Source organism: Mastacembelus armatus, chromosome 4 (assembly GCF_900324485.2).
Source record: "Mastacembelus armatus chromosome 4, fMasArm1.2, whole genome shotgun sequence".
Taxonomy (NCBI): Eukaryota; Metazoa; Chordata; class Actinopteri; order Synbranchiformes; family Mastacembelidae; genus Mastacembelus; species Mastacembelus armatus.
Genome location: NC_046636.1, coordinates 12799344 through 12824176, shown reverse-complemented (window position 1 = coordinate 12824176; position 24833 = coordinate 12799344). Strand labels below are relative to the sequence as shown.

General features: G+C 39.0%; 1 protein-coding gene across 10 annotated transcripts in view; it reads left to right on the top strand.

Moving 5' to 3' along the window:
- The window catches only part of LOC113139970 (epidermal growth factor receptor substrate 15-like 1), a 71370-nt gene that overhangs the window by 12191 nt on the left and 34346 nt on the right, over positions 1–24833 (top strand). For 7 of the 10 annotated variants that reach the window (XM_026323633.2, XM_026323632.2, XM_026323629.2 and 4 more), the window contains exons 10-17: positions 3350–3507; positions 9080–9236; positions 9506–9568; positions 11042–11127; positions 19612–19684; positions 19980–20141; positions 20400–20597; positions 24235–24414. In XM_026323633.2, the coding sequence (XP_026179418.1) occupies positions 3350–3507; positions 9080–9236; positions 9506–9568; positions 11042–11127; positions 19612–19684; positions 19980–20141; positions 20400–20597; positions 24235–24414 (1077 nt within the window). The remainder of the gene's footprint in view (positions 1–3349; positions 3508–9079; positions 9237–9505; positions 9569–11041; positions 11128–19611; positions 19685–19979; positions 20142–20399; positions 20598–24234; positions 24415–24833) is intronic. The other 3 variants (XM_026323634.2, XM_026323631.2, XM_026323630.2) reach the window with 2 other exon arrangements.

The window sequence follows — 24833 nt, the reverse complement described above, 5'->3', positions numbered from 1 at the left end:
TCTACTAGTGAGTGGTGCAGACGAACAATCTCATTTGCAAAATCTGAATGAACCAGATTTTATCACCAGAGTAGAGGAAGCGGGATTAAGGCTAAAAAGAGCCAAGTGCACCTTCATGCAAAGCAAAGTGGAGTATTTGGGACACATAGTGGACGCAGAGGGCTTGCGACCCGTAGAAAGAAAAGTGAAAGCTATTGTGGAAACCCCTTCTCCTATGAACGTAACCGAGCTTAACCCTCTGGGGTCTGAAGGGGTTTTTGGGGCCTGGACAAATTTTGACATGTCCTGACATTTGTGCTTTTTTCAGTGTTTTTTAAGCATATTAATGTCTAAAGTCTGATAACACTGTAATCAGCACAAAATTGGCTACAATAATATGTGAGCAGCAAGTTTATACATGATTGTGTTTTTGAGAAAAAAGTGTTTATGCATGGTTAGTGAAAAACTACAATTTTTTACTCACTGAAATAAGACCATAAAACACAAACAGAACATTGGTTCACAAGACTTTGGAGACCTGCATGTTGTAGGCTAAAGTGTTTACTTCAGAGTTCAGTGAATGTCATCTTGTTCACACATTCACAGTAAACAATACACTGATTTAAATTTTCTAAGACACTTTTTGTCCAGAAAGGCCATATGCAAGAGGGTGTGTCTGAGGATGAATAGTCATGTGATTTACCTGAGAACACAAAAGACGCACTGAACGTCCAGACAAAGCCGCGCATAATGAGCCTTTCAGTCAATGTAGATGGGATGGATTAGTGCAGCACAATACAACACAATGAGGAGCCAAACGATCCTCATTTGAGTTAAAATCAGTGTTTTTACTCTGCGGACAAGCTAAACTATTTGTCTCTGTGTGGAATGTAAGGAGTGCCGCTTCACGTCCGTAACGCGCCATCATTCAAACGCGCAGAAAAAGTGAGTAAATTCTAGGATGAAGTTTGATATTTTGTGTCATTTCTCGGGGGCGTGCACATATTTACCTGGTTCACCTGAGATTATTTACATGTGGACAGTGTACAAGGCGGGACCGCATTACCTGTAATGAGGTGAGACAGGAAAAACCGGACTTCTCCTTACGTTCATACGGATTAAATAAAAAGTGATGATTTGTTTTCGACTTGAATTGTTTCACTCAAAAGAAAACATTTCAAGCTTTCTAGCCATATAATTCTTATTTTTATGAGGCAAGTATTCGCTGAGATTCTGGTTGTTTTATTTACGCGTCTGTGAAGAGAAATGGCAGAGACAGAAAAGTCCGAGTGCGCACCCTGTCGGCTTTTTTTATTTAAAAAAAGCACAACGTTTTGTTGTTATTATGATGGTATACCACTAAAACTAGACCCTTTACAGATTTGAATGATATACTTTTTTTTTATCTGTACGATCAGAATTGACGGAGTAATTTAAGTTTGTTTTGGCCTTATCAGAAAAAGATGCGTCAAAACGCGCCGGTGTGTGCGTCGACCCCAGAGGGTTAAAGAGTAAAAATCCTGGATTTGAACATTTAGTGCTTTTGATCAGAACTGAACTTGATTAACAGATTTAAGCAAAAAAAAGTTGAAAAAATATTTATCTGATACGTTTTTACAGCAGTCTGTTTTAGTGGATGTTTTCATCCCGAACATAATGAAAGGGTAGTGTTTTCGAACAGTGCACAAGGGCACAAAGCTAAGTGAGGATGCTATGAATTGTTATTAATCCTTGAACTTTAAGTTCAGTTTAAAAAAAAAAAAAAAGATTTGATCACATTACTATTTGATACTTGATTAAACACACCAAAATACAAATAATATTAACTGGACTCAGGACAAATAACAGATTTGTATCGCATGACTGGCCACGGCTTGACGATTCTGAGCCGATCCTTTTATTGCCAGCGGCTCAGGCAATGACGTCACAGCCAGGCTCACACCCACAGTCGCGTGTAAACATGTTGTTGGTCATTTTTGTTAGTAAGCCTACTTTGTTAGTTAGATTTTATTTCTAATATTTTCAAGGTGCAGAGTACTTTATTTTGTTAAAGTTATTTTGGTATGAGACAATCCTGTATCCTTTATTCATTTCTGTTAGTATTAAGTATTAGTATTAAATAAAAAATTCATTGAAGAAAAGAAGATTTTTGTTAGTATAACTTTACTATGATAGTTACAGGAACTCATTCTATACCTTTTTCAAGGCACAAAGCACTTTATTTTGTTGTGAGAAGATCCTGTTATGTTTAATAATTTCTTTTATTATAAAATAAAAAATGTCATTGAAGAAAATATTTCTGTATACAGTGGGTACGGAAAGTATTCAGACCCCTTTAAATTTTCCACTCTTTGTGTCATTACAGCCATTTGCCAAAATCAAAAAAGTTAATTTTATTAACGTAACGAAAATTTATTAATGTACACTCAGCACCCCATCTTGACAGAAGAAAACAGAAATGTAGAAATTTTCACTTAGGGGTGTACTCACTTTTGCTGCCAGCGGTTTACACATTAATGGCTGTTTTTTGAGTTATTTTGAGGGGACAGCAAATTTACACTTTTATACAAGCTGTACACTCACTACTTTACATTGTAGCAAAGTGTCATTTCTTCAGTGTTGTCACATGAAAAGATATAATAAATTATTTACAAAAATGTGAGGGGTGTACTCACTTCTGTGAGATACTGTACCTGATGAAATGGTTCTTGACAGCTATGACACACACACTCAAACTCAAGTATAAAATAATATATTATACACAATATCAAGTCTGTGAGTGCAAACTCTGTAGGGCCAGCAACACAAATTGGCAGCCGGACTCCAATATCTGATGTTGAGAGCTGTGCTGTATGCATAAAAATGTGGACTCATGCACACATACACATATTTTATGGTAGTTGTCTCTGCGTATCATTGCTGATGCTGTAAATTGTATTATTACCCTTATAGTTATCTTTATTATTGCTTTTAGTATTATCAATATTGTATTTCACTATTATCATGGATAATAGTAATGCATTATCACTGACTTTCTCTCACATTGTATTGCTGACGTAATATAAGGATTGCTGTTTATATTGTATATGCATCACTGCAGTTGCTGTTTTCTGTTACCGTTCTTCTCTCTTCTCTATCTTCTCTTTCTCTATCCCTGACCTGTCTTGTAGCTGGCATCATCAAAATAAATAAGATCTATTCAACAAGAGGAGTTGGTTCAACACCTCTTGGAAAAGCAACTCTCTTGGCTCAACAAGGAATCCAGATCCTCAATACTGTATGCTAAGCATCTGGACAGGACAGGTTTTTAAAAAATAAATAAAAAAAAATAAAGCAAATTACAGCATATTCATCTTTCTCTGTGTCTTAGCATTCGGTTAACTGGGTGGTTCCAGTGTCAGACCGTAGTCGCTATGATGACATTTTCCTGAAGACAGATGCCGATCTGGATGGTTTTGTAAGCGGACAGGAAGTAAAGGAGATCTTCATACAGTCTGGACTTTCTCAGAATGTCCTTGCCCACATATGGTAGGAACTTGGCTATAAGCTCACACTCATGTTTAAATGTTTCATATTTAATCTGCAGTGTTTGATTTCTTGGGACACACATACACATACAACTCTCACTCTTTCTACATCTGTCTCTCTCTCTCTCTCTCTCTCTCTCTCTCTATATATATATATATATTTTATATATATATATTATATATATATATATATATAATATATTATATATATATATATATTATATATATATATATATATATATTATATATTATATATATATATATATATAAAAATATAAAGGCAACAGTAACTCAAATAACCACTCGTTATAACCGAGATATGCAGAATACTACAGTGGGTATTCAGACCCCTTTAAATTTTTCACTCTTTGTGTCATTGCAGCCATTTGCCTAAATCAAAAAAGTTCATTTTATTTCTCATTAATGTACACTCAGCACCCCATCTTGACAGAAAAAAACAGAAATGTAGAAATTTTTGCAAATTTGTTAAAAAAGAAAAACTGAAATATCACATGGTCATAAGTATTCAGACCCTTTGCAGTGACACTCATATTTAACTCACATGCTGTCCATTTCTTCTGATCCTCCTTGAGATGGTTCTGCTCCTTCATTGGAGTCCAGCTGTGTTTAATTAAACTGATTGGACTTGATTAGGAAAGGCACACACCTGTCTATATAAGACCTTACAGCTCACAGTGCATGTCAGAGCAAATGAGAATCATGAGGTCGAAGGAACTGCTCAAGGAGCTCAGAGACAGAATTGTGGCAAGGCACAGATCTGGCCAAGGTTACAAAAGAATTTCTGCAGCACTCAAGGTTCCTAAGAGCACAGTGGCCTCCATAATCCTCAAATGGAAAAAGTTTGGGACGACCAGAACTCTTCCTAGACCTGGCCGTCCAGCCAAACTGAGCAATCGTGGGAGAAGAGCCTTGGTGAGAGAGGTAAAGAAGAACCCAAAGATCACTGTGGCTGAGCTCCAGAGATGCAGTAGGGAGATGGGAGAAAGTTCCACAAAGTCAACTATCACTGCAGCCCTCCACCAGTCGGGGCTTTATGGCAGAGTGGCCCGATGGAAGCCTCTCCTCAGTGCAAGACACATGAAAGCCTGCATAGAGTTTGCCAAAAGACACATGAAGGACTCCCAGACTATGAGAAATAAGATTCTCTGGTCTGATGAGACCAAGATTGAACTTTTTGGCGTTAATTCTAAGCGGTATGTGTGGAGAAAGCCAGGCACTGCTCATCACCTGCCCAATACAATCCCTACAGTGAAACATGGTGGTGGGAGCATCATGTTGTGGGGGTGTTTTTCAGCTGCAGGGACAGGAGGACTGGTTGCAATTGAAGGAAAGATGAATGCGGCCAAGTACAGAGATATCCTGGAAGAAAACCTCTTCCAGAGTGCTCAGGACCTCAGACTGAGCCAAAGGTTCACCTTTCAACAGGACAATGACCCTAAGCACACAGCTAAAATAACAAAGGAGTGGCTTCGGAACAACTCTGTGACCGTTCTTGACTGGCTATTAGACTGTTTTTTTTTTCCACAAGTTTGTGGAACATCACTCCTTCCAGCCTTTGCGATGCCTGCTTTAAGGTACAGATGTGTGAACTGTACCGTGGAGCTCGTATCCACTGAGTCCCTCCCTTCTTTTCAGAGAAGCCACCATTTATCTGTAATGGGCAGGCTTTACGCTTCAGCCATCCAACTAGATTTAAACAAGCATTACATGTATGTACTGACTTGTTCGTAACATTGCTTAATGCCAGTCCCAAGTTTGCAAATCTTTCTCGAACTGGCTTTTGCTGTTCATTCCATTTTAAAAATATGCAATAAACTGGTGGTAACACCGTGGATTCTGATGTTTTTCAACAAAAACAACAACAGTCATTCACTAGCATCTCTACCGCATGCGCCATATCATTTCTATATCGTTCATTTCTCTGATTGGTTTATTCTGTGTCCAGTGGCCCGCCCCCTGGAATTTGATGTCAACCGTTTTTTGTATAGAATAGAAAAAGAGTCAGTCTAGATGACTAGGCTAGAGAGGCTAAGAGTGAGGCTCTTGAATGACTTAGAATTGTTTGTAGGGCGAAAGTTTAACAATAAGTTTGAAATTAGGATTCAGTGTTGCCCCCTGTGGCTCCAGGAATGCATTTGACTGTGATTGCTGGAGTCTCTAACTCCGGGTGCATTGCTGAGTGGAGAAAATTGGTTAGAAAAGTGAACTGTCAGTTGATGGGCTGTGGGCTTCTGCTTAGCGGTATGTTTTCGTCAGACATACCCACTAGTCCTCCCTGCAGCTCGGGAATCTGTGTTATGCAACACAGGCCTTTTGCTAGATGGCTTCACAGCTGCCAATGGGGCTTGGCTAGCTGGTTTTATTCAAAGGTGCAGAGCCTCGCTTCCAATTCAGTGATCCTCGCCTCCTAAGCAGTAGCTGTGATCACTGAAGATCACTGAAGAACCTTACTATTATTACAGGTATCTTTATCACAAAAGGAGAAAGAGGAATAAATAAACGTGGCACCTCAAGCAGAAGGAAGAAGGAGAGAGAGAGGCCATGCTAGCAGCTAGCAAAACTTGCAACACCTCGTGGCAGAAACAGGGACTGTCTGGTGGATTTTATTTAGCCTGGGTGCAGGATAAAAACCATTGCATTCCTGATGCAAATCCACTGCCAAGGCACTGCAAACATAACATACTGAAAACTACAACTGCATCTCAGTTCAATTGGTTGTCTTGAAACATTTCACTACTAATCCAAGTAGCTTCCTCAGTCTATTAGAAAGCTGGTATGGAATCTGAAATTTATCCTTTAGGTTAGTTTCACTCCACCCCTAGACCAAATAGACTGCTTAAGGCATGTAAATGGGGCAAGAGTTGTTAGACCCACACTCCTGAGTTGGTTTCACTTCACACCTGGCCTGAATAGGCTCATTAGGTAAACAATAGAAGTGAGCACAGGTGAGGGTCATTAGGATTTAATGGTCAATGTGACCCCTCTAATTCACCAACTGGGTTCAGAGTGTGTCCTCCTTGGAAGACATTTGATGTGTCCCTTAATTTCCTGGGAATAGAAGAAAGGGCAGCCTGGTAGCTTGAAAACAGGTTATGTCTGAACCCTCAACTCCTGTTAAGGAAGGGTCTTTACATTTGAAAATATATAGCTTCTCTGACCCCTCTCTCTAACCATCTATCTTCTCTGTCCAAAATATGTACATCATTGTCTTCAAATGTCCTGTTTCCTATAAATATAGGTGCAGAGCTGATTGTGGCCATCCTCGTGTTAAGTGGTTGTTTGGTTTCTCCAATGTAGAGTTCTGAGCAGTCTTCCTTATACTGGACGGCATACACTCCATTGCTTCTCTTTTGTTTAGGTGCCTGGTCTTTATGGTAAACCAGTCCGTCTCAGTGTGTTGGTAGATTTGAAGTGAACTGGTATCTGATGCATCCCAGAAATCCTTTTAAGCCTCTCTGAAACACCCACTTCAGTTGGTTTCATGTCTGCTGACTGTATAGGAAGTGCAAATTGCAGTGGTTACATTCAACATGAATTAATGGATGTGAAATTTCAAAAACTGTCATGGACTGAGATTTTAGTTCCGGTTCTGGACTTTTATTTTGGTTAATTTCCTGTTCTTTCCTGTGTTGAGCTTGGTTAGCTTTGTTTCGTTAGTTCATTAGTTTCACCTGTTTAATTAGTCTTGAGTTCGGTCTAATTATACCCGTGCGTTTCCTTTGTTCTCTGTCGGAGCATTGACGTTAAAGGTAGTCAGCGCGTTGTGTGATGCTGTTTTGTTCTGTGAAAGGATTTAGCCTTGTGCCCGTTTACGCCGAGTGGCGTTTCTGTGTTTTTGCCTGCCTGCCCGCCGAGTGGCGGAGATTTATGTTACGTTTGCCTGAACCCTGGAAATAAAGCCTTTGCTGTCCTGCACTTGGGTCCTCACCTCTCCTCCTTCACACCACACCACCCGCACCTTGTGACAGAAACTGATCATTTAATTTACCATGGTGCAAAACAGAGACTAAACGAAACACTGGTGTATATTAATTTCAAGGTAATTTGAATTAGTAAAATTTTTTTTGGAAGAGATTGAATAAACTGATCTAGGAAGGTTATTTTATTTGTCTTGTTCTCATCAACCATGTGGTTAGTAGGTAGGTAGGTATAGCATTGTACCAGGTTATAGCAAAATTGCTAATTTCCACCTGTAGTCCCTTGATAAGTTGTTTCAGTAAATTATTTAATAGTCTGATGTAAGTAAAGAAATTGACCAGTGCAGCATAATTATATCAATACAATCATAACATATAGTCATGTGAAAAAATTAGGACATCCTGTGAAAGCCTGTGTATTTTTGTAACATTTTTGGATATGTGGATATTTAATCTCAATTTCAACAATACAGACAGATTAAAGTAATATATCTAAGCAATTAAAACTGAAGAGGGGATCTTCTGTGAAATGCAATTCCACAAAATGCATATTCCAACTGAGGCAAAAGTTAGAACACCCTCACATTTATTCCCACTTAAAATGGTTCAAATGACACACAGGTGTATCACCAGCTCTTCTAAATCTCAGACATTCAGTTTGGTGTGCTCCTGACTGTTGAAGTGAGAGTGAGCACCATGGTGAGAGCAGAAGAGCTGTCTGAGGCCTTCATAAAAAAACATTGTAGCAGCCTATGAGTCTGGTAAGGGATTTAAAAAGATCTCAAAAGATTTTGAAATCAGCCATTCCACTGTCCAGAAAATAGTCTACAAGTGGACTGCTTTCAAAACAACTGCCAACATGCAGAGGTCTGGTCGTCCCAGCAAGTTCACAATGAGAGCAGACCGCAAGATGCTAGAAGAGGTCTCCAAAAACCCTAAAATGTCATCACAGGACCTACAGCAGGCAGGTTTAACTTGCATGGGAGGTGTGCAAGGAGGAAACCTTTGCTCTCTAATAGAAACATCAAGGCCACACTGAGGTTTGCCAGAGAGAATGTTGACAAAGACCAGGACTTCTGGAATAATGTTCTTTGGACAGATGAGTCCAAAATTTAATTATTTGGACACCCGAACAGAGGACATGTTTGGTGTAAACCAAAGACAGCATTGCAGAAAAAGAATCTCATACCAACTGTGAAGCATGGACGTAGAAGTGTCATTGTTTGGAGCTGCTTTGCTGCAGCAGGACCTGGTCAGCTCACCATCATAGAATCCACCATGACTTCTACTGTGTATCAGAGGGTGCTTGAGGAACATGTGAGACCATCTGTCATAAAATTAAAGCTGAAGCTAATTTTTTCACGACTGTAGGTATACATGCATATACATCGTATCCCACCCATCAGCCAAACACTATTTCTAAAATATTTCAATTTATCAGCACTACACACACACTCTCTCTCTCTCTCTCTCACTCTCACTCTCTCTCGCTCGCTCTCTCTCTTTCACACAGACATACACACATGCCCACACATTCATCTCAAATGGGTACAAATTGCTTTGACATTAGCCATTGCTCAGTATGAGCGACGTAAATGGCCAAATGCATCTCTGACTGTCGGCTCTCCTCTGCAGGGCTCTGGCGGACACAAGGCAGATAGGTAAGCTGACCAGGGAGCAGTTTGCCCTCGCTATGCATCTCATCCAGCAGAAAGTCAGCAAGGGCATCGATCCTCCACAGGCCCTGACTACTGACATGATACCCCCCTCTGAGAGAGGCACTCCTGTACCAGTACGTCACCAGGGGTCCACATTAATGTTAATTCAACTTTCTTCATGTTGTCATTATGGTTGCATGACGATTTGCCACAAAATTAAAGTGTTTTACATTTAATTTAAATGCATAGTATAATGCTAATGTTAGACAACACAGAAAACAAACCAGAACTTGCACAAAACTGATGGCTTTTTCCAAATGCTGTCTGTCTTGACAACAGATTAAGTTATGATGGTTGTTTTTATTTCATTGTCAGTAACAAAATCATTTCTTTATGGCTGCAGAGTATGTCAGGATACATGACCCCAGTGGGATCAGAGATGGCTACTCTCTCTGAAATGAGACGGGTGAGTCAAAAGTTCTTTCTTCTGATTTTTCTCCTGCTCTGTGCATATTTGGGCATCAGGTGTACAGATTTGTCTCTTAGACATCTTGTTTTTGAGTTTTAACAATGTCCTACTCTGCCAAATGTGCATTTTTGGTTGAGGACGACTTGAAAATGTGATCCACAAAAAATGGAAGCTTTAAGGAAAGGTGAACCAGTTAACCCTTGTGCACTGTTCGAAAACACTACCCTTTCGTTATGTTTGGGATGAAAACATCCACTAAAATAAACTGCTGTAAAAATATATCAGATAAATATTTTTTTCAACTTTTTTTGCATAAATCTGTTAATCAACTTCCGGATTTTAATTCTGTAAATGCCAATTTCATAAGTGATGTCACAGATTTTGGAGGCGGGGCACATGAAATGACTTATTTTCAATATAAAAAGTGATTGTGGACTGGATATTTTTTTTAGCTTTTATTACAGTCTTGGATATGTCAAAGATTAGTAACAACATTGATTATGATGCATTGTTAGTTTTTGTGCCGCATCGGATTTAAATTTTTTCAGACTAATTTACTGTTCGTGGATGTTTTTGCCCCATTGACTGCAATTATAATGACAGTTTTGACTGCACAGACATGACACTATATAGTCATGAGTTCTTGATGGTTGGTGGTTTTCCCTGTTGGGAAGAGGTAAAATTTGTGACTTTTACTGTTGACAACCAAGTGGCCATATTAACCCTTTACACAGGCCTGTGCATAGAAAACTTGGTTTCTGGCTATTATATGGAGTTTTATATGGACTACATCAGCATATTATAGTGTGTGTGTGTGTGTGTGTGTGTGAGAGAGAGAGAGAGAGAAAGAGATCTGTGCGTGTTGACTCTGAGGTGTCTGAGAAAGTCAGAGTATGTACCTCAGCTCTCAGAGAACAAAGACTAATTTGCTACATTGAACAAACAAAAACAAAGTAAGTGTATGCACCTGCTGCCTTTTAATGGGAAGAAGTACACTATGTTTTAGCTTTGGTATGAATAAGTCACTGGTTCTTAAAGTATGTAGGGGAAGCTATTGCAGAACATGTTTGAGTACTAAACCAGTGCAGACCCAGCAACCAGCATTTCTATAAGTTATTTTTAGTAGTGTAAACAACAGTCTACAGACCATAACTTGGGAGTGTGAGGGTGCAAAAAACTGCAAAATCCTGACTCTTTCCTGTCATTGGCAGAGGTGGTGACACTCCCCCAGTTGTTGGTACCCCAGATCCCTCTTACTGATTCGGCCACTGTAGTGCCCCTCTTTTTTGACTGTCTGTTTCTTTCATGTCCCTTCTTTACCTCTTTCTCCTACATCCAGTCTGATGTGCTGTGGTTTTGTTGATGACATTTCATAATCCCAATTCAGAAAATAAGGTTTACTTTGCCAATTCCTCTTCCTCTTTCTCTCTCTCTCTCTCTCTCTCTCTTTCTTTCTGTCTCTTTCTACAGGACAGCTCTAGTTCAGTAGGATCAGGGGAGTTTACTGGCATCAAGGAGTTGGATGACATCAGCCAGGAGATAGCCCAGTTGCAGAGGTAACAAACAATATCACTGATAACTGCTTTTACTTGAACATAATTTTTATGAATGATAATGAACATCAAAACTATTTCATGATTACATTTTCACAAGAGCTTATTTTGTACAATAGCAGATATTATTTAGCTAAAATGTAATACAGTAACAATAGTCATTTTCAAATGTTCTTCATAAGTAGTCATTTATTTTATATTTGCAAGATGTAGATGTGAGTTTTACTTCAGTTCCACTTTTACTCATCACTCTATGGTGAAATTATTGATGATGTCCTGTGTTAAAGCTCTTTCATATGTGCCAGACCTGTAATTCTACGATTAGCTCACTCACTCATTATCACATCACCTGCATCACTGCATTATGAAACAACAAAAAATAAGTCAAATGAATGCTAAAATTACATAAACCATTTAAGAAGTTATCAGAATTTAAGTTTACATAATATACTCCATTAGTTTAACAAAAATCTATATAGAGCACTATTTTCTATTTTCTTAGAAGTAAAAGTTGTATTTTATATTGGTGTATAATGCCAACATTAGAATCCTCGAAAGGTTTACTCTAAAAATGTTCGTGCACAAAGGATGATTGGTGGACACTTGCTGATTAAATATTTGTCATTTGTATGTGTATTTTGTTGCCTTTGTAAAGTTATTGTCATTGTCATTATATTTTACAAAAGAAAAGCTCTCCATAAACTTGACACACATGGACAAAATTGTTGGTACTCGGGGGCTGCGCGTGATGTAGTGGTTAGCGTGCCATAAACGGTGACGCTGGTGCAACTTCTGGACCGCATGTCTTTGCCTGCTCTTCTTCCCACATTTCTTGTCTCTCTCTACTGTCCTATAAGAAATAAAGGCAAAAACTGCTCAAAGAATAATTTTTAAAAAAAAATTGTCTTTTATTAAAGAAAGACAAACCCACAATGAAATAAGTAATAAAGTAATAAATAAAAATTAGCTGAAGATTAAGTAATAACAATCAGACACTGTTTTTGAATTGTAGTTCAACAAAAAAATCAAAAACAGTCAAACTAATACAACTCAATTTCTTCAGAAATTTCTTTTGAATCGCCTGATGCAGTTGGAATAATCAAGAACTATGAACTGTAGCGAGGGAGCTTTTATTTTGACAAAATGCTATAAAAAGGCTTTTATTTTGAAATGACAAAATGCTGCAGGAGACTCGTGGGACCTTATACTAGAATCTTGCGTTTATGTTGAATATTCCTTATACTTTACAAAAATGTAAGATCTTCCTATAAACAACTGCAGACTTTTATTGTGAAAGTCTGACCATATCTTGGTAGCAGAAACCATGCTTGACAGTGAAAATGGCCTAACTTGGTACATGAAGCTGAATGACAATAGCCAAAGTCCATTTTAATATTGAGTTGCTGTTTCAGTGCTTTTCTGTTGAGAAAATGCTATTTCAGGGCTTTTATTTTGAATGGACAAAGTCCTGCAGGAGACTCATGGGACCTTATACTAGAATCTGGACTTTATTTTGAATATTCCTTATACCTTACAAAAATGTAATATCTTCCTATAAATAACTGTTGACTTTTATTGTGAAAGTCTGACAATGTCCTGGTAGCAGAAACCATGGCTGACATTAAAAATGGCCTCAATTGGTGCCTGAAGCTGTATGCCAATAGCCAACGTCTATTTTAAGATCATGTTACTGTTTCAGGGCTTTTGAGAAAATGCTATTTCAGGGCTTTTATTTTGAAAGGACAAAGTCCTGCAGCAGACTCATGAGACCTTGTACTAGAATCTGAACTTCACTTTGAATTTACAAATATGTAATATTTTCCTATAAATGGCTGTAGACTTTTATTATGAAAGTCTGACCATGTCTTGGGAGCAGACACCATGGCTGACATTAAAAATGGCCTCAATTGGTACCTTAAGCTGTATGTGTCCATTTTAAGATCATAGCCAACATCCGTTTTAATATTGAGTTGCTGTTTCAGGGCTTTTCTGTTGAGAAAATGCTATTTCAGGGCTTTTATTTTGAAAGGACAAACTGCCATGGGAGACTCATGGGACCTTATACAAGAATCTGGGCTTTATTTTGAATATTCCTTAAAATTTACAAATATGTAATAATTTCCTATAAATGACTGTAGACTTTTATTGTGAAAGTCTGACCATGTCCTGGTAGCAGACACCATGGCTGATATTGAAAATGGCCTCAGTTGGTACCTGAAGCTGTATGCCAATAGGCAGCATCCGTTTTAATACTGAGTTGATGTTTCAGGGCTTTACTGTTGAGAAAATGCTATTTCAGGGCTTTTATTTTGAAAGGACAAACTGCTACTGGAGACTCATGGGACCTTATATAAGAATCTAGACCAGGGGTGTCAAACTCATTTTAGATCAGGGGCCATATGGAGGAAAATCTATTCCCAAGTGGGCCGGACTGGTAAAATCATGGCATAATAGCTTAAAAATAACGACAACTTCAAATTTGTTTCCTTTGTTTTACTTTAGTCCAAAATAGTACAAGCACGTTCTGAACACATCACAAATAATGCTCTTTACAAAACACTTCAAATTAGTAGAAAATTCTGAGGAAAAAATTGGTGCAATTTCAAGAACACAGTGCCTCAGTGATTGGAACTTAAACTTTGTCTCATATCAATCTACTATCTACTCTATCTACAAAGGCATACAACTTTAAGTCACAGCCTATCTAGAATTGAACAAAATACTCTTCTAGGTATCGAATACCTCATTCGTCATTTCCACATCTTAATCCTGAGCTAACTCACCACACCATACAAAGGGAGGTAAAAACTATTGAAGATGGTTGAGTTACTCCCTGCCTTGTAGGCTACATTATTTATTGATAGAAAAATAAAAGCTGTACAATGCTTGAACAATTTCAACAAACCAAACTTATGAATTGAAGTGACTGAAATTACTACAGTAAATCACACACTGTTCACTTTCTTAAAATATCCACAGAAGACATTCATTTTCACGGAACTATATCAGGGTCTCATGCAGCATTTTAAGTGGGGTTAACCGCTGTTTTTTTTACTCCTGAAACCTGGCATCTTTTAGCTTTCACAAGTGCATCAATATCAGGCGTCACATCCTGAGTGGCAGCCAATTTCAAGATGTCATTCAAGTGCTTGTGCGTGAGCCTTGAGCGCAGATTTGTTTTATTGATGCTCATTACAGAGAAAACTTGCTCCCAAAGATATGTGGTTCCAAACATGCACAACACTTTTGCAGCAAGGGCTGTCAAGTTGGGGTAACCTGGTAAGAGATGCTGGTAAAACGTGTCCAAGCCAGCTGCGGCAAACTTGCCCTTCAAATCTGAGTCACACTGTAAGTCTATTATTTCTAGTTGGATGTTGGCGGGCAGATCAGAGGCATTCACGGTGAATGGCGAGCGAAAAACTTTGAAGTCTTTTTCCAGTTCACCAAAAATCTCAAAGCGTTTTCAAACTCCCGTAGTAGTCCTGTTATTTTATCTTTGAACCGCTTCATGTCTGCGGCATGTTGGGTTGTGCACACATCTTTCAGACAAAGAAAATGAGCAGCATCACCACCTGCAAGTTGTGTCTCCTACAATGACAGCTTCAACTTGAACACACATATGCTGTCATGTGCGTGACAACTTTGCTGCGCCCTTGCAGCATTTTGTTCAAGTTATTCAGGTGCTCTGTAACATCCACCATAAATGCAAAGACCTGCATCCATTCTGTGGACTGAAATTCCAACACTGGTTTGCCCTTTTTTTTCCATGACCTGTTTGATTTCCTCTCTTAAATCAAAGAAGCGCCTCAGCACAGCACCTCAGCTTAACCATCTTACCTCGGTGTGGTATAACAGGCCATAGTTGTGGTCTTTCTCTCTGAGAAGGCTGTCAAACTGATGGTGATTCAGACCTCTGGATCAGATGAAATTTACGGTTCGGGCGACCACCTCCATGATGTTATCCATCTTCAGTGACCTGCAACACAATGCCTCGTGATGCAAAATACAATGAAAAGTCCAAAAATCACGTCCTCCATTTGCAGTCTTCACCTTCTCTTCTCCCTGAATTTTGTCCCAACACCTGCTTTTCTCCCGGTCATTGAAGGCGCACCATCTGTGGCCAGGCTGACAGCGCGGGACCAGTCCACTCTGACCCTGTCCAGCGCTCCGACGAGGGCTGTGAAAATATCAGCTGCTGTTGTGGTGTCCATCATTGGCACCAACTCCACGAACTTCTTGGTGACGGTCAAAGTGTCATCAACTCCGCGGATGAATATGGCCAGTTGCGCAACATCTGTAATGTCCGTGGTTTCATCAATTGCAACAAACACAATAAATGACTTTACTTTGCGCTTCAATTGAAAATCCTCCAAATCCTCCAAAAGATCAGAAATCCTGTCTGCTGTGGTAGAAATTTCTTTAAGTTTGAGAGTTGCTAATTCTCAGAAAACAACCACAAGTGTGATGAATCATCTCAGGTTTAATCACGGGCCCGGAGAGGATGTCCTTGCAGAAATCCTCTGCCGTCTGTCTTACAAGACCAGTTTATATACAGTTTGACCAGAAAGGGGTGGACTAATCTTGAACAGACTCCACATGTTTGTTCAGGTACTATCTTCAGTCTTCTTACCATCAAAGAAACAAATTGTTGACCGTTATTTACAACCTTCTACTCTAAAACACTAAAAAACACTAAACCAATAAACAGTTAGAACCACATACCATGAAAGGGTTAAGCAAACATTCAACCCCCACATTGGTTTAAGTCAGTGACCATTTGCCCTGCTTTTCAGGGCACACAGTCTCTGCTGCCTTCAGCATGCATGTCTTCACAAATTCACCCTCACTAAATGGTTTTGAAGCCAGTGCAATTTCATTAGCAATAAGGTAGCTGGCTTTCACTGTGGCATCACTTATTTCTCAGCTACAAGTAAACACAGACTGCTGCCTCTTCAGACCAACCAACAATTCATTTACCTTCTCTATTCTCTGTTGTCCTTGCAAGTTTTTATATTTTTCAGCATGAAGACCCTCATAGTGGCGTCGAAGGTTATATTCTTTCAGCACCGAAACCTGCTGTGAACATACCAAACACACCGGTTTCCCATTCACTTCTGTGAATAAATAGGATGATGACCATTTTTCTTGGAAAACTCTGCACTCTGTGTCCACTTTTCTTTTTTTTTTGACAGAGATATTTTGGGATAATGAGGGGGACAAAGCGCGTAATGTTCGAAGTAGAAGATTTAATAGGCAGAACGACAAGGCAGCTAGCTCCGGGCCAGCTGACGGGTATAGGCCTACTTGCTCAGCACCGGTATAAACAGTTTGTCTGCTTAACATAATTGCTATTGCGACACCCAGTGGACACATTTAGAACAGCAGTTTCTTTCATTGAAAAACTGCAGCTAATATAACTTCAAATCATCTAGCGGGCCGGATTAAACCCGTTTGTGGGCCTAATCTGGTAAGTTTGACACCCCTGATCTAGACTTTATTTTGAATATTCCTTATAATTTACAAAAATGTAGTATCTTCTTATTAACAATGACAGGCTGCCTAATGTCCACTGCTGTTACACATGGGGACCATTCTCAGCTATTTAGAGCAATTAACTCTGTGGCTGTCAGCGATGGTGTGGTCTCCCAACAGTCCATGTTCCGACTTTCACAATAAAAGTCTATAGTCATTAACCCTCTGGGGTCGACGCACGCGCCGGCGCGTTTTGACACATCTTTTCCTGATAAGGCCGAAACAAACTTAAATTACTCCGTCAATTCTGATCGTACAGATAAAAGAAATATATCATTCAAATCTGTAAAGGGTCTACTTTTAGTTGTATACCATGATAATAAAAACAAAACGTTGTGCTTTTTTTAAATAAAGAAAGCCGACAGGATGCACTCTCGGCCTTTTCTGTCTCTGCCATTTCTCTTCACAGACACGTAAATAAAACAACCAGAATCTCAGCGAATACTTGCCTCATAAAAATAAGAATTATATGGCTAGAAAGCTTGAAATGTTTTCTTTTAAATGAAACAATTCAAGTCGAAAACAAATCACTTTTTATTTAATCCGTATGAACGTAAGGAGAAGTCCGAAGAAAACGTACTTGAAAACATTTCAAGCTTTCTCGCCATATGTGTCTTATTTTTAAGAGGCAAGCAAATTTCAAATTTCAAAAGCCTTTTTATAGAATTATTTCAAAATAAAAGTCCTGAAACAGCAACATCTTAAAATGGACAGTTTCATTAGTTTGTTTTCCTAAATTCTTCTGTTGAACCATATGTCAAAAGCAATTTCTGAGTTTATTAGATAATTTTCAATCAATTGTTATTTATTACTACTTTTGTCAGTTTCAAGTTATTTGTGAGCATTGTGGGTTTTTCTTTCTTTAATGGAAGGGTACCAACAAATTTGTCCATGTGTGTAAATCCCTAAATTGGTCATCATTACTTTTCAACACCTTTACCTTTTTTGTTACAAAGTCGCATTTTCGCAAATTAGTAAAATTCTGTATATACTAATACACTACTTCAGAACAGTAATCAAAGCTCAGTGTATGCCACAACTCTGGTTGTATGACCAATAACAATCCACTTACAATCTTAATATAACTGACTTTATTGTTTTCAATAAAGTGATATTTTCAAGATTAGTGTACACTGTGCTGTTTGCCAAAACCCAGAGATGATCATTAATATTAAAAAAAAAATCAGTATTTCTTTTTTTTCTTTTTTTTCTTTTTTTTTGAGACTGACCAAAATAATACCGGCTTCTAGAACACTTCAATGCTTTAGGCCCATGACACACCAAGCCACTTATCAGCCGTGAACCAACGTTGGGCGATAGGCAAGTGTCTGTTGCCCTAGTGTTTGTTGTGTTTATAGTACCACTTTTTGGCCATTTCAGCATGTTGGATATTCTTGGTGAAAAAGACCACTTTATTGACTGCTCAGCATAGTCAATCAGTCTAGAATCAATGATTTTATTCATTTAGTGCAATCTCTCCCTTGTTCCACAAACTAAAGGCCAGAGACTGTCTCATCCTCCTGCTTTCTTCCTTCTTTCATCTAACCATCCATCTATCATTCCAAACAAACATCCACTCTTTATTTGATGTGTATATTTTATCAAAGTTTTGTTTGTTCACCACTCTCCATGCTGCATCAGCACTTTTGCCTTTACCCAGTGGAATACTCAAAGGTAAAAACAAGCTACTGAATATCCATGGGATTTGGTTATCTTTATTACCTTTTGTGTTGTGTTTGAGGTCAAGATGAATACATCACACCTGAATACATCAAAAAAGGAACATATCCTATAAGGAGTTTGTATGAGCCCAGTGGTCATAAATATCGTATTTTCTGAACTGTAAGTCACACTGGATTATAAGTCGCTTTTAGTGAAAACAGCCTTGTTGAACAGAAAAAAACATATATATTTTGGTGTATAATGATTCATTCACCCATGTTAAGTAACATTAAACAACTGCGCCAACGTCAGGGTGAGGGGACATGAAATAGCATCTCTTCCTCGTCTCTTGGCTTAAATGTTTTTACTTTTTATGTAAATTATTATTTTCAATTGTGTCAAGAGTGCCACCTAACGCTAGTGACTACTCAACAAAATTAAATATACACATACAAACATAAGTTGCTTTACTGTATAAGTTGCAGGACAAAACAGAGGAGTAAAAGGAGTTTGGCTTATAGTCCAGAAAATATGGTAAGTCAAGACAACTCTAATGGAGATATTTTAAATGCTTTTTTTTTTTTACAGTGCAGCTTGCCTCAGAACTGCAAGATCGTAGTTCATCTCACACCAAAAAACAACTGAGCTGTACCACAGCTGAATATCAAATTGTCCTCTGCAGGAATCAGTGTATTTTACATGACACTAGGCTCACCACACAGAATACATGTTTATTCAGACATGGAGGTTTCTTACTAATACATATTCATTTGGCGTGAAAATTACTCCAAATGTATTGACATAAATAGTCATAAAGAGCTATCTTCAGTAACATGATGAGCAAGGAGTCCTGCAGTAGATGTAACCCCAAAACGTTCAGATGTCAACATCAGTCAGTCTGAGATTACACAAAGAGATTGAAGACACTGAGAATACAGATTGTTTTTAATTGAACTGTCTGGTCTCAGCAAATACTGATTTGATTTGAGCCACCCTTTGCACAAGATAAATAAAAATTTAATTCAGTTTTAATTGAATTCATTTGAGTTTTATTTGTATAGTGCCAAATCACAATACAATCATCTCAAGACACAAAAAACAAAAAACCCAACAAATCCCTTATGAGCAAACACTTGCTCATAAGCATGCATAGCATTTTTGATTCTGATAAGTTGACATGACAGGAAATTGGTAGTTATTAAATCTTTTGTCTGTATTATCAATATACTTGTGTGTGTGTGCGTGTGCGTGTGCATGTGCACGTGCGTGCACATATGGTATTGTATGTGTCAGGGAGAAGTATACTCTTGAGCAGGACATCAGGGAGACAGAGGAAGCCATCAGACATAAGAGTGAAGAGGTACAGGTGAGGGCAACCTGTTCATTGATCAAACAGCTGCAGTATGACTGCTTAAGTTACAGTGGAAGTGATTGGTTAATCACCATTGTTTCTACAATACTAAACTATTCTACTATAATATCAAAACTAAAATTGTTTCTATGTTCCCTGTCTTTGTAATCAGATTATGTCCCTTAATAAGACCACTGAGTGCAGTGTGTGTAGTGCACTAAACAGCTTGACTTTATCTGAGGACTTGCTTCAATGTGGTACGTGATACTTGACTGGTGTTCATAGGCTGTTTGAATTAATTTATCATCAGGAGATGCAGAATGATCTAGACAGAGAGACGGCCAGCCTACAAGAGCTGGAGGCTCAGAAACAAGATGCCCATGATCGCCTGGATGAAATGGACCAGCAGAAAAATAAATTAGAAGACATGCTGAATGAAGTCCGGATGAAGTGTCAAGAAGAATCTCAGATGGTGAGGAAGATCTGAGAAATTAACAAAAAATCTTAAGTTTTCACTTCTGTGATGTGTGGCAACGGTCTTCCCCTAGCCGCTGCTAAATACTAGAATTACCAAGTGGGAACAGATGGTTCAGAAGAGAAGAAAGCAAAGTCTCATTTATGTGGCAGCGGCTTGTTTCAATAAGTTGCCAACTAGTGCTGGTGTAGGCCATTGTTGTTTGACAGGTTTCAGACTCCATCAATAATTATGTAATTCTTGTTTGACCCTTAGATCTCAACTCTTCAGAGTCAAATCCATTCTCAGGAGTCAGACTTGCAGAGCCAGGAGGAAGAGCTGAGTCGGGCAAAGGCCGACCTGGGACGACTGCAGCAGGAGGAGAACCAGCTGGAGCAGAGCCTCGCTGCTGGAAAGATCCAATTGGAGACCATCATCAAGTCTCTAAAGGCCACACAGGATGAGATTAATCAGGTAGAATAAAGGCCCCCTGTGTGCCTGTGTCTGAAAATTGTTAACAAGGGGCAGCATTGCACTATAATCTACTCAAGTTCGACCCTCAACTGAATTGTAGTGTGTGTGTGCACTTCTTGTCTCTGTCTACATGAGGATATGCAGAAAGCATCAATTGTCCTAGTACTGCGGGTTAGGCACTTGCTTGTGATGGTAAAGGTTAGGGTAAATATTTAGGTTGTCTCTCTAAAGCATGTATTATGTGGATTAGATGTTTTGGAGAAAAAGCCAGGGAAGCCAGATTGAGATGGTTTGGACATGTTCAGAGGCGGGACAGTGAATATATTGGTAAAAGAATGCTGAGGTTAGAGCTGCCAGGAAGGAGGCCTAGAGGAAGACCAAAGAGAAGATTCTTGGATGTAGTGAAGGAGGACATGAGGATTGTTGGTATGGGTGAGGAGGACACAGAGGATAGGGTAAAATGGAGGCAGATGATTCGCTGTGGTGACCCCTGAAGGGAGCAGCCGAAAGGAAAAGAAGAAGTACTGTCCTAAAAGAAACAACCACATTACCGAAGTCTGTACTCTACTATTTCCTCCTCATGTCAGAAGGTCGTATAGAGTAAAAGAATCTCAGCAGATAATAATTTACTCATGCACATCTGTAATAATATCCAGTCTTACAGCTTCCAGGAACATCCATGTTGAATTCTATGATGTAGTCACTCTAAACCCTAGACATTTTATTCATAAAATCTGTCACCCAGAGGTTCTAGTAGTTCAAACAGTTAAGGTGTATGTCATATACCAATATATTATAACGTTGAGTTGTTGGCCTGTGTTTTATTAAATGCCAGGAGGTATCTATGTAGAAATCAATCTTCTGTATTTTCCGGACTATAAGTCACGCTTTTTTTTAGTACTTTGGTTTGTTGTGCGACTTACACAGCAAGGCAACTTCGATCTATCCATTATCTATACCTCTTATTCATATTTAGGGTCACGGGGATCTGATGGAGCCTATCCTAGCTCTCTTCATGCGAAAAGCAGGGGTACACCCTGGAAAGGTTGCCAGTCAGCAAAGCAAGCAAACTTCTGTGTGTTTATTTACTGCAATTTTGTTGAGTATTCACTACCGTTAGCTGATCCTCTTGGCACTTTTTAATGAAGTGAATATAATATTGTACTATTGTAAAATGTTTTTTCACGCTAAACTAACAAGTTAAAATTACACCCAAAATGAAAGCTCTATACTGCAGATTTCACCCTGCAGGTAATAATGTGTATGCAGCTGAAATAAAGTTTACACTGAGTATCGACATTCAGGCAACCCAAGAGAGGGGTAGGACACTTCTTATTCCACATGACGCCTTGACACGGCTGAATGAATTTCATAATGCACTTCTGCTTGTTGTTATGGTTAGCCGTTGTTCATAGCTAATTTAGACTATACTTAGTATAATTAGGAATGTGACTTATACACCAAAGCAACTTATATGTTTTTTTTTCTGTTCAACAAGGCTGTTTTTGCTAAAACTGTAAATTTGACTAAATGTGACTGTAAATTTTAGGGCCACTTCACAAACTTCCGTATTGAGGAAAAAAATTTCCTGAAGAGGTAGTTGTGAGTGTTTTAAAATCTTTCTCAATATTCAAATAAGATAAACTTTATTCATCCCCAGCGGGAAACTCAGGTGGTCTTGTAGTTAAGTCAGTAGTAAGAGTAGTTGGTTGTCATCTGCCATTGGCTAAGATGTTGTAGAGCTTGATGGCAGTGGGGATGAAGGATTGTATTGTTCAGTACTGCAGTGCAGTCAGGTGAGTTGCCCACTGCAGCTGCTTCTCTGGTCCATCAGGATGTTGTGAAGGGGGTGGTCTATATATTCCAGGTGGCCTTTACCTTTTCTGTGTGCATCTCTCCACCACATCCTCCAGTGAATCCATTCTCATTCCAGTGACTGGAATGAGACTGGATTCCAGTCACTGGAGCTTTTTGCACCAGTTTGCATCCTTCTGCTTTTTGCTGCCTGCCCAGAAGACTGCATCTAAGGACCCATCTAAGGATCCTTAGGATCCTTCTGCCTTAGGAGAAGAAATGTTGTCTCTGCTTTTTATAGTACGTTTGTGTTCAGTGAGCAGTCCAACTCATTGTCCAGGTGAACACCTGGATATTTGTAGGCTTCTACCATAATGTCCATACCACAGATGTTAACTGGATAGGGAGGGGACTTAGACCTTTGAAAATCCACTACTATTTCCTTGGTTTTTGTCATGAATCAGGACTGGACCCAAGTGCAGATTCACCAAAAAGTTTTATTAACAAAAAATCACTGGAGAACTAAGGACGAAATGAAGAAACCCCAGAAACGAACAGGATATCAGGGCGTGCAAAGTTCTACCCGCAGGTAACAGGAACGCCGGCTTTACCGGGAGGTGGATGACCTCGGAGAGAGTGAAAAACGTGTTAAGTAATCCAACAACAGCTAGGATTTTGAGAGACTGACATTCCACTACCACGTGGGTAAATGGATGAACTGGCGCTGTGGTTGTGAAGATCCAAAAAAAGCTTTTATGGTCGTAGGTAAAGGTAAGTTACAGGTGGAGCTCATCAGTGCCTCACGGTCTCCGACGACGCACCTGCAGGTAATCAACAGGACGAGACAGAACAACACACACAGGGAAAAGGGAGAGAGACACAGGAGGGCCGGTACTGCCGCCTCATGACAGTTTTAGAGATGTTCCATACAAGGCAGTTTTTGTGACACCAGTCACTGAAGGATTTTATTACTTTCTCTCCTGCACATTCCTGATACATGCAACTAATAGCAGTATCATCAGAATACTTCTGAATGCTACCGCATTCAGAGTTGTATGTAAAGTTTGCTGTGCAGTGTGTACAGGAATGGAGCCAAAACAGTACCCTGTGGGATCTCTGTGCTGCTCATCCACACCAATGTGTTCTCTGTAAGCAAACTGCAAGGGGATCTACTGTGTGTTACCTTCTCTGATGTTGTGCTATAGATTTCTATTTTGTTTTTGTAGTCCCCCTTAGCCTGCTTTAATCTCCACTTCAGCTCATGTTGCACATGTTTGAGCTTTTCTTAGTCTCCATCTTTAAATCCCTTCTTTTTCTGGTTAAGGATTGATTGATGTCAATAGTGATCCAAGGTTTGTTATTAGGGAAACAATGAACAGACTTTATAGCTATTACTATGTCTCTATAGAAGTTGGTGTAATCTGTGAAACCGTCAACCTATCTGTCAATGACGATGCATTCAAAGCAGTCCCTTAGAGACTCAATTGCCTTAGGTATCATGTCCAAGCATGTACACCTTTACCGTTTTGTTTTTGAAGCAAAAAAGTTCTGAGCACCACAGAATTTCTCTCAGGTTCTTTGTATAAGAGCAGAGGAAGAAATCTGAAAGATACACTGTCTCCAAATGAAATAAACAAATGTATGTACACAGCATGGTATCACTACTTGCTACAACTTGCTATTATTAGATGTCCTGTCAGTTTTGTGAGGCGATGTTTATGTGTATTAACCATCAGTAAACTAAATCAAAGACATACATATAAGTGCGGCTTTCTTAAACAAGATTCTGCAGCATACTATATAGATTGGTCCCACTGTTACTGAACTGTTGTGTTTCCTACAGGCTCGTAGTAAGTTGTCCCAGATTCAGGACAGCCAACAGGAAGTGTCTAAAAGCATCGAGCAGTACAACAGCACCTTGAATGGAAACCATGGAGGCAGTATGACTAATCTGGCTGACATGAGTGAGGGTTTCAGTGACAGAGAGAATGGAGGATTCCCAGCCATGGTGAGAGCAGCACAGGTCAGGATTTCTACTGAAATTGTATTTTTACATCCCAGTGTGTAGATTTCTAGTTCTTATAAATGTAGTTCTGTTGCAATGGAGGAATATGGCATTATTTTTTAAAATTTGGTTGCATATGTATTACAAATGCAGACAAGTGAAAATTTTTGGAAATTTAAAATACTTTCAGCAGCAACATGGCAGAAAATGTAGTAGTACAGTAGTTGTAAAGTAGATAGCTAAGGTACTTTACGAATTATAGTTATGTCAAACACTATTCTTTCTTGGAATTAGTCAGATTTGAACAAAGATGTTAAACATTTTTATATTCAGTGTGGGTTAACTTACAAAATACAGTTATAAAAAAAGTAATGGCACAGTCTGCTGATTCCTGGTTTTCTGTATCTTATGAAATGGGGTCTGATCAGATCTTCACT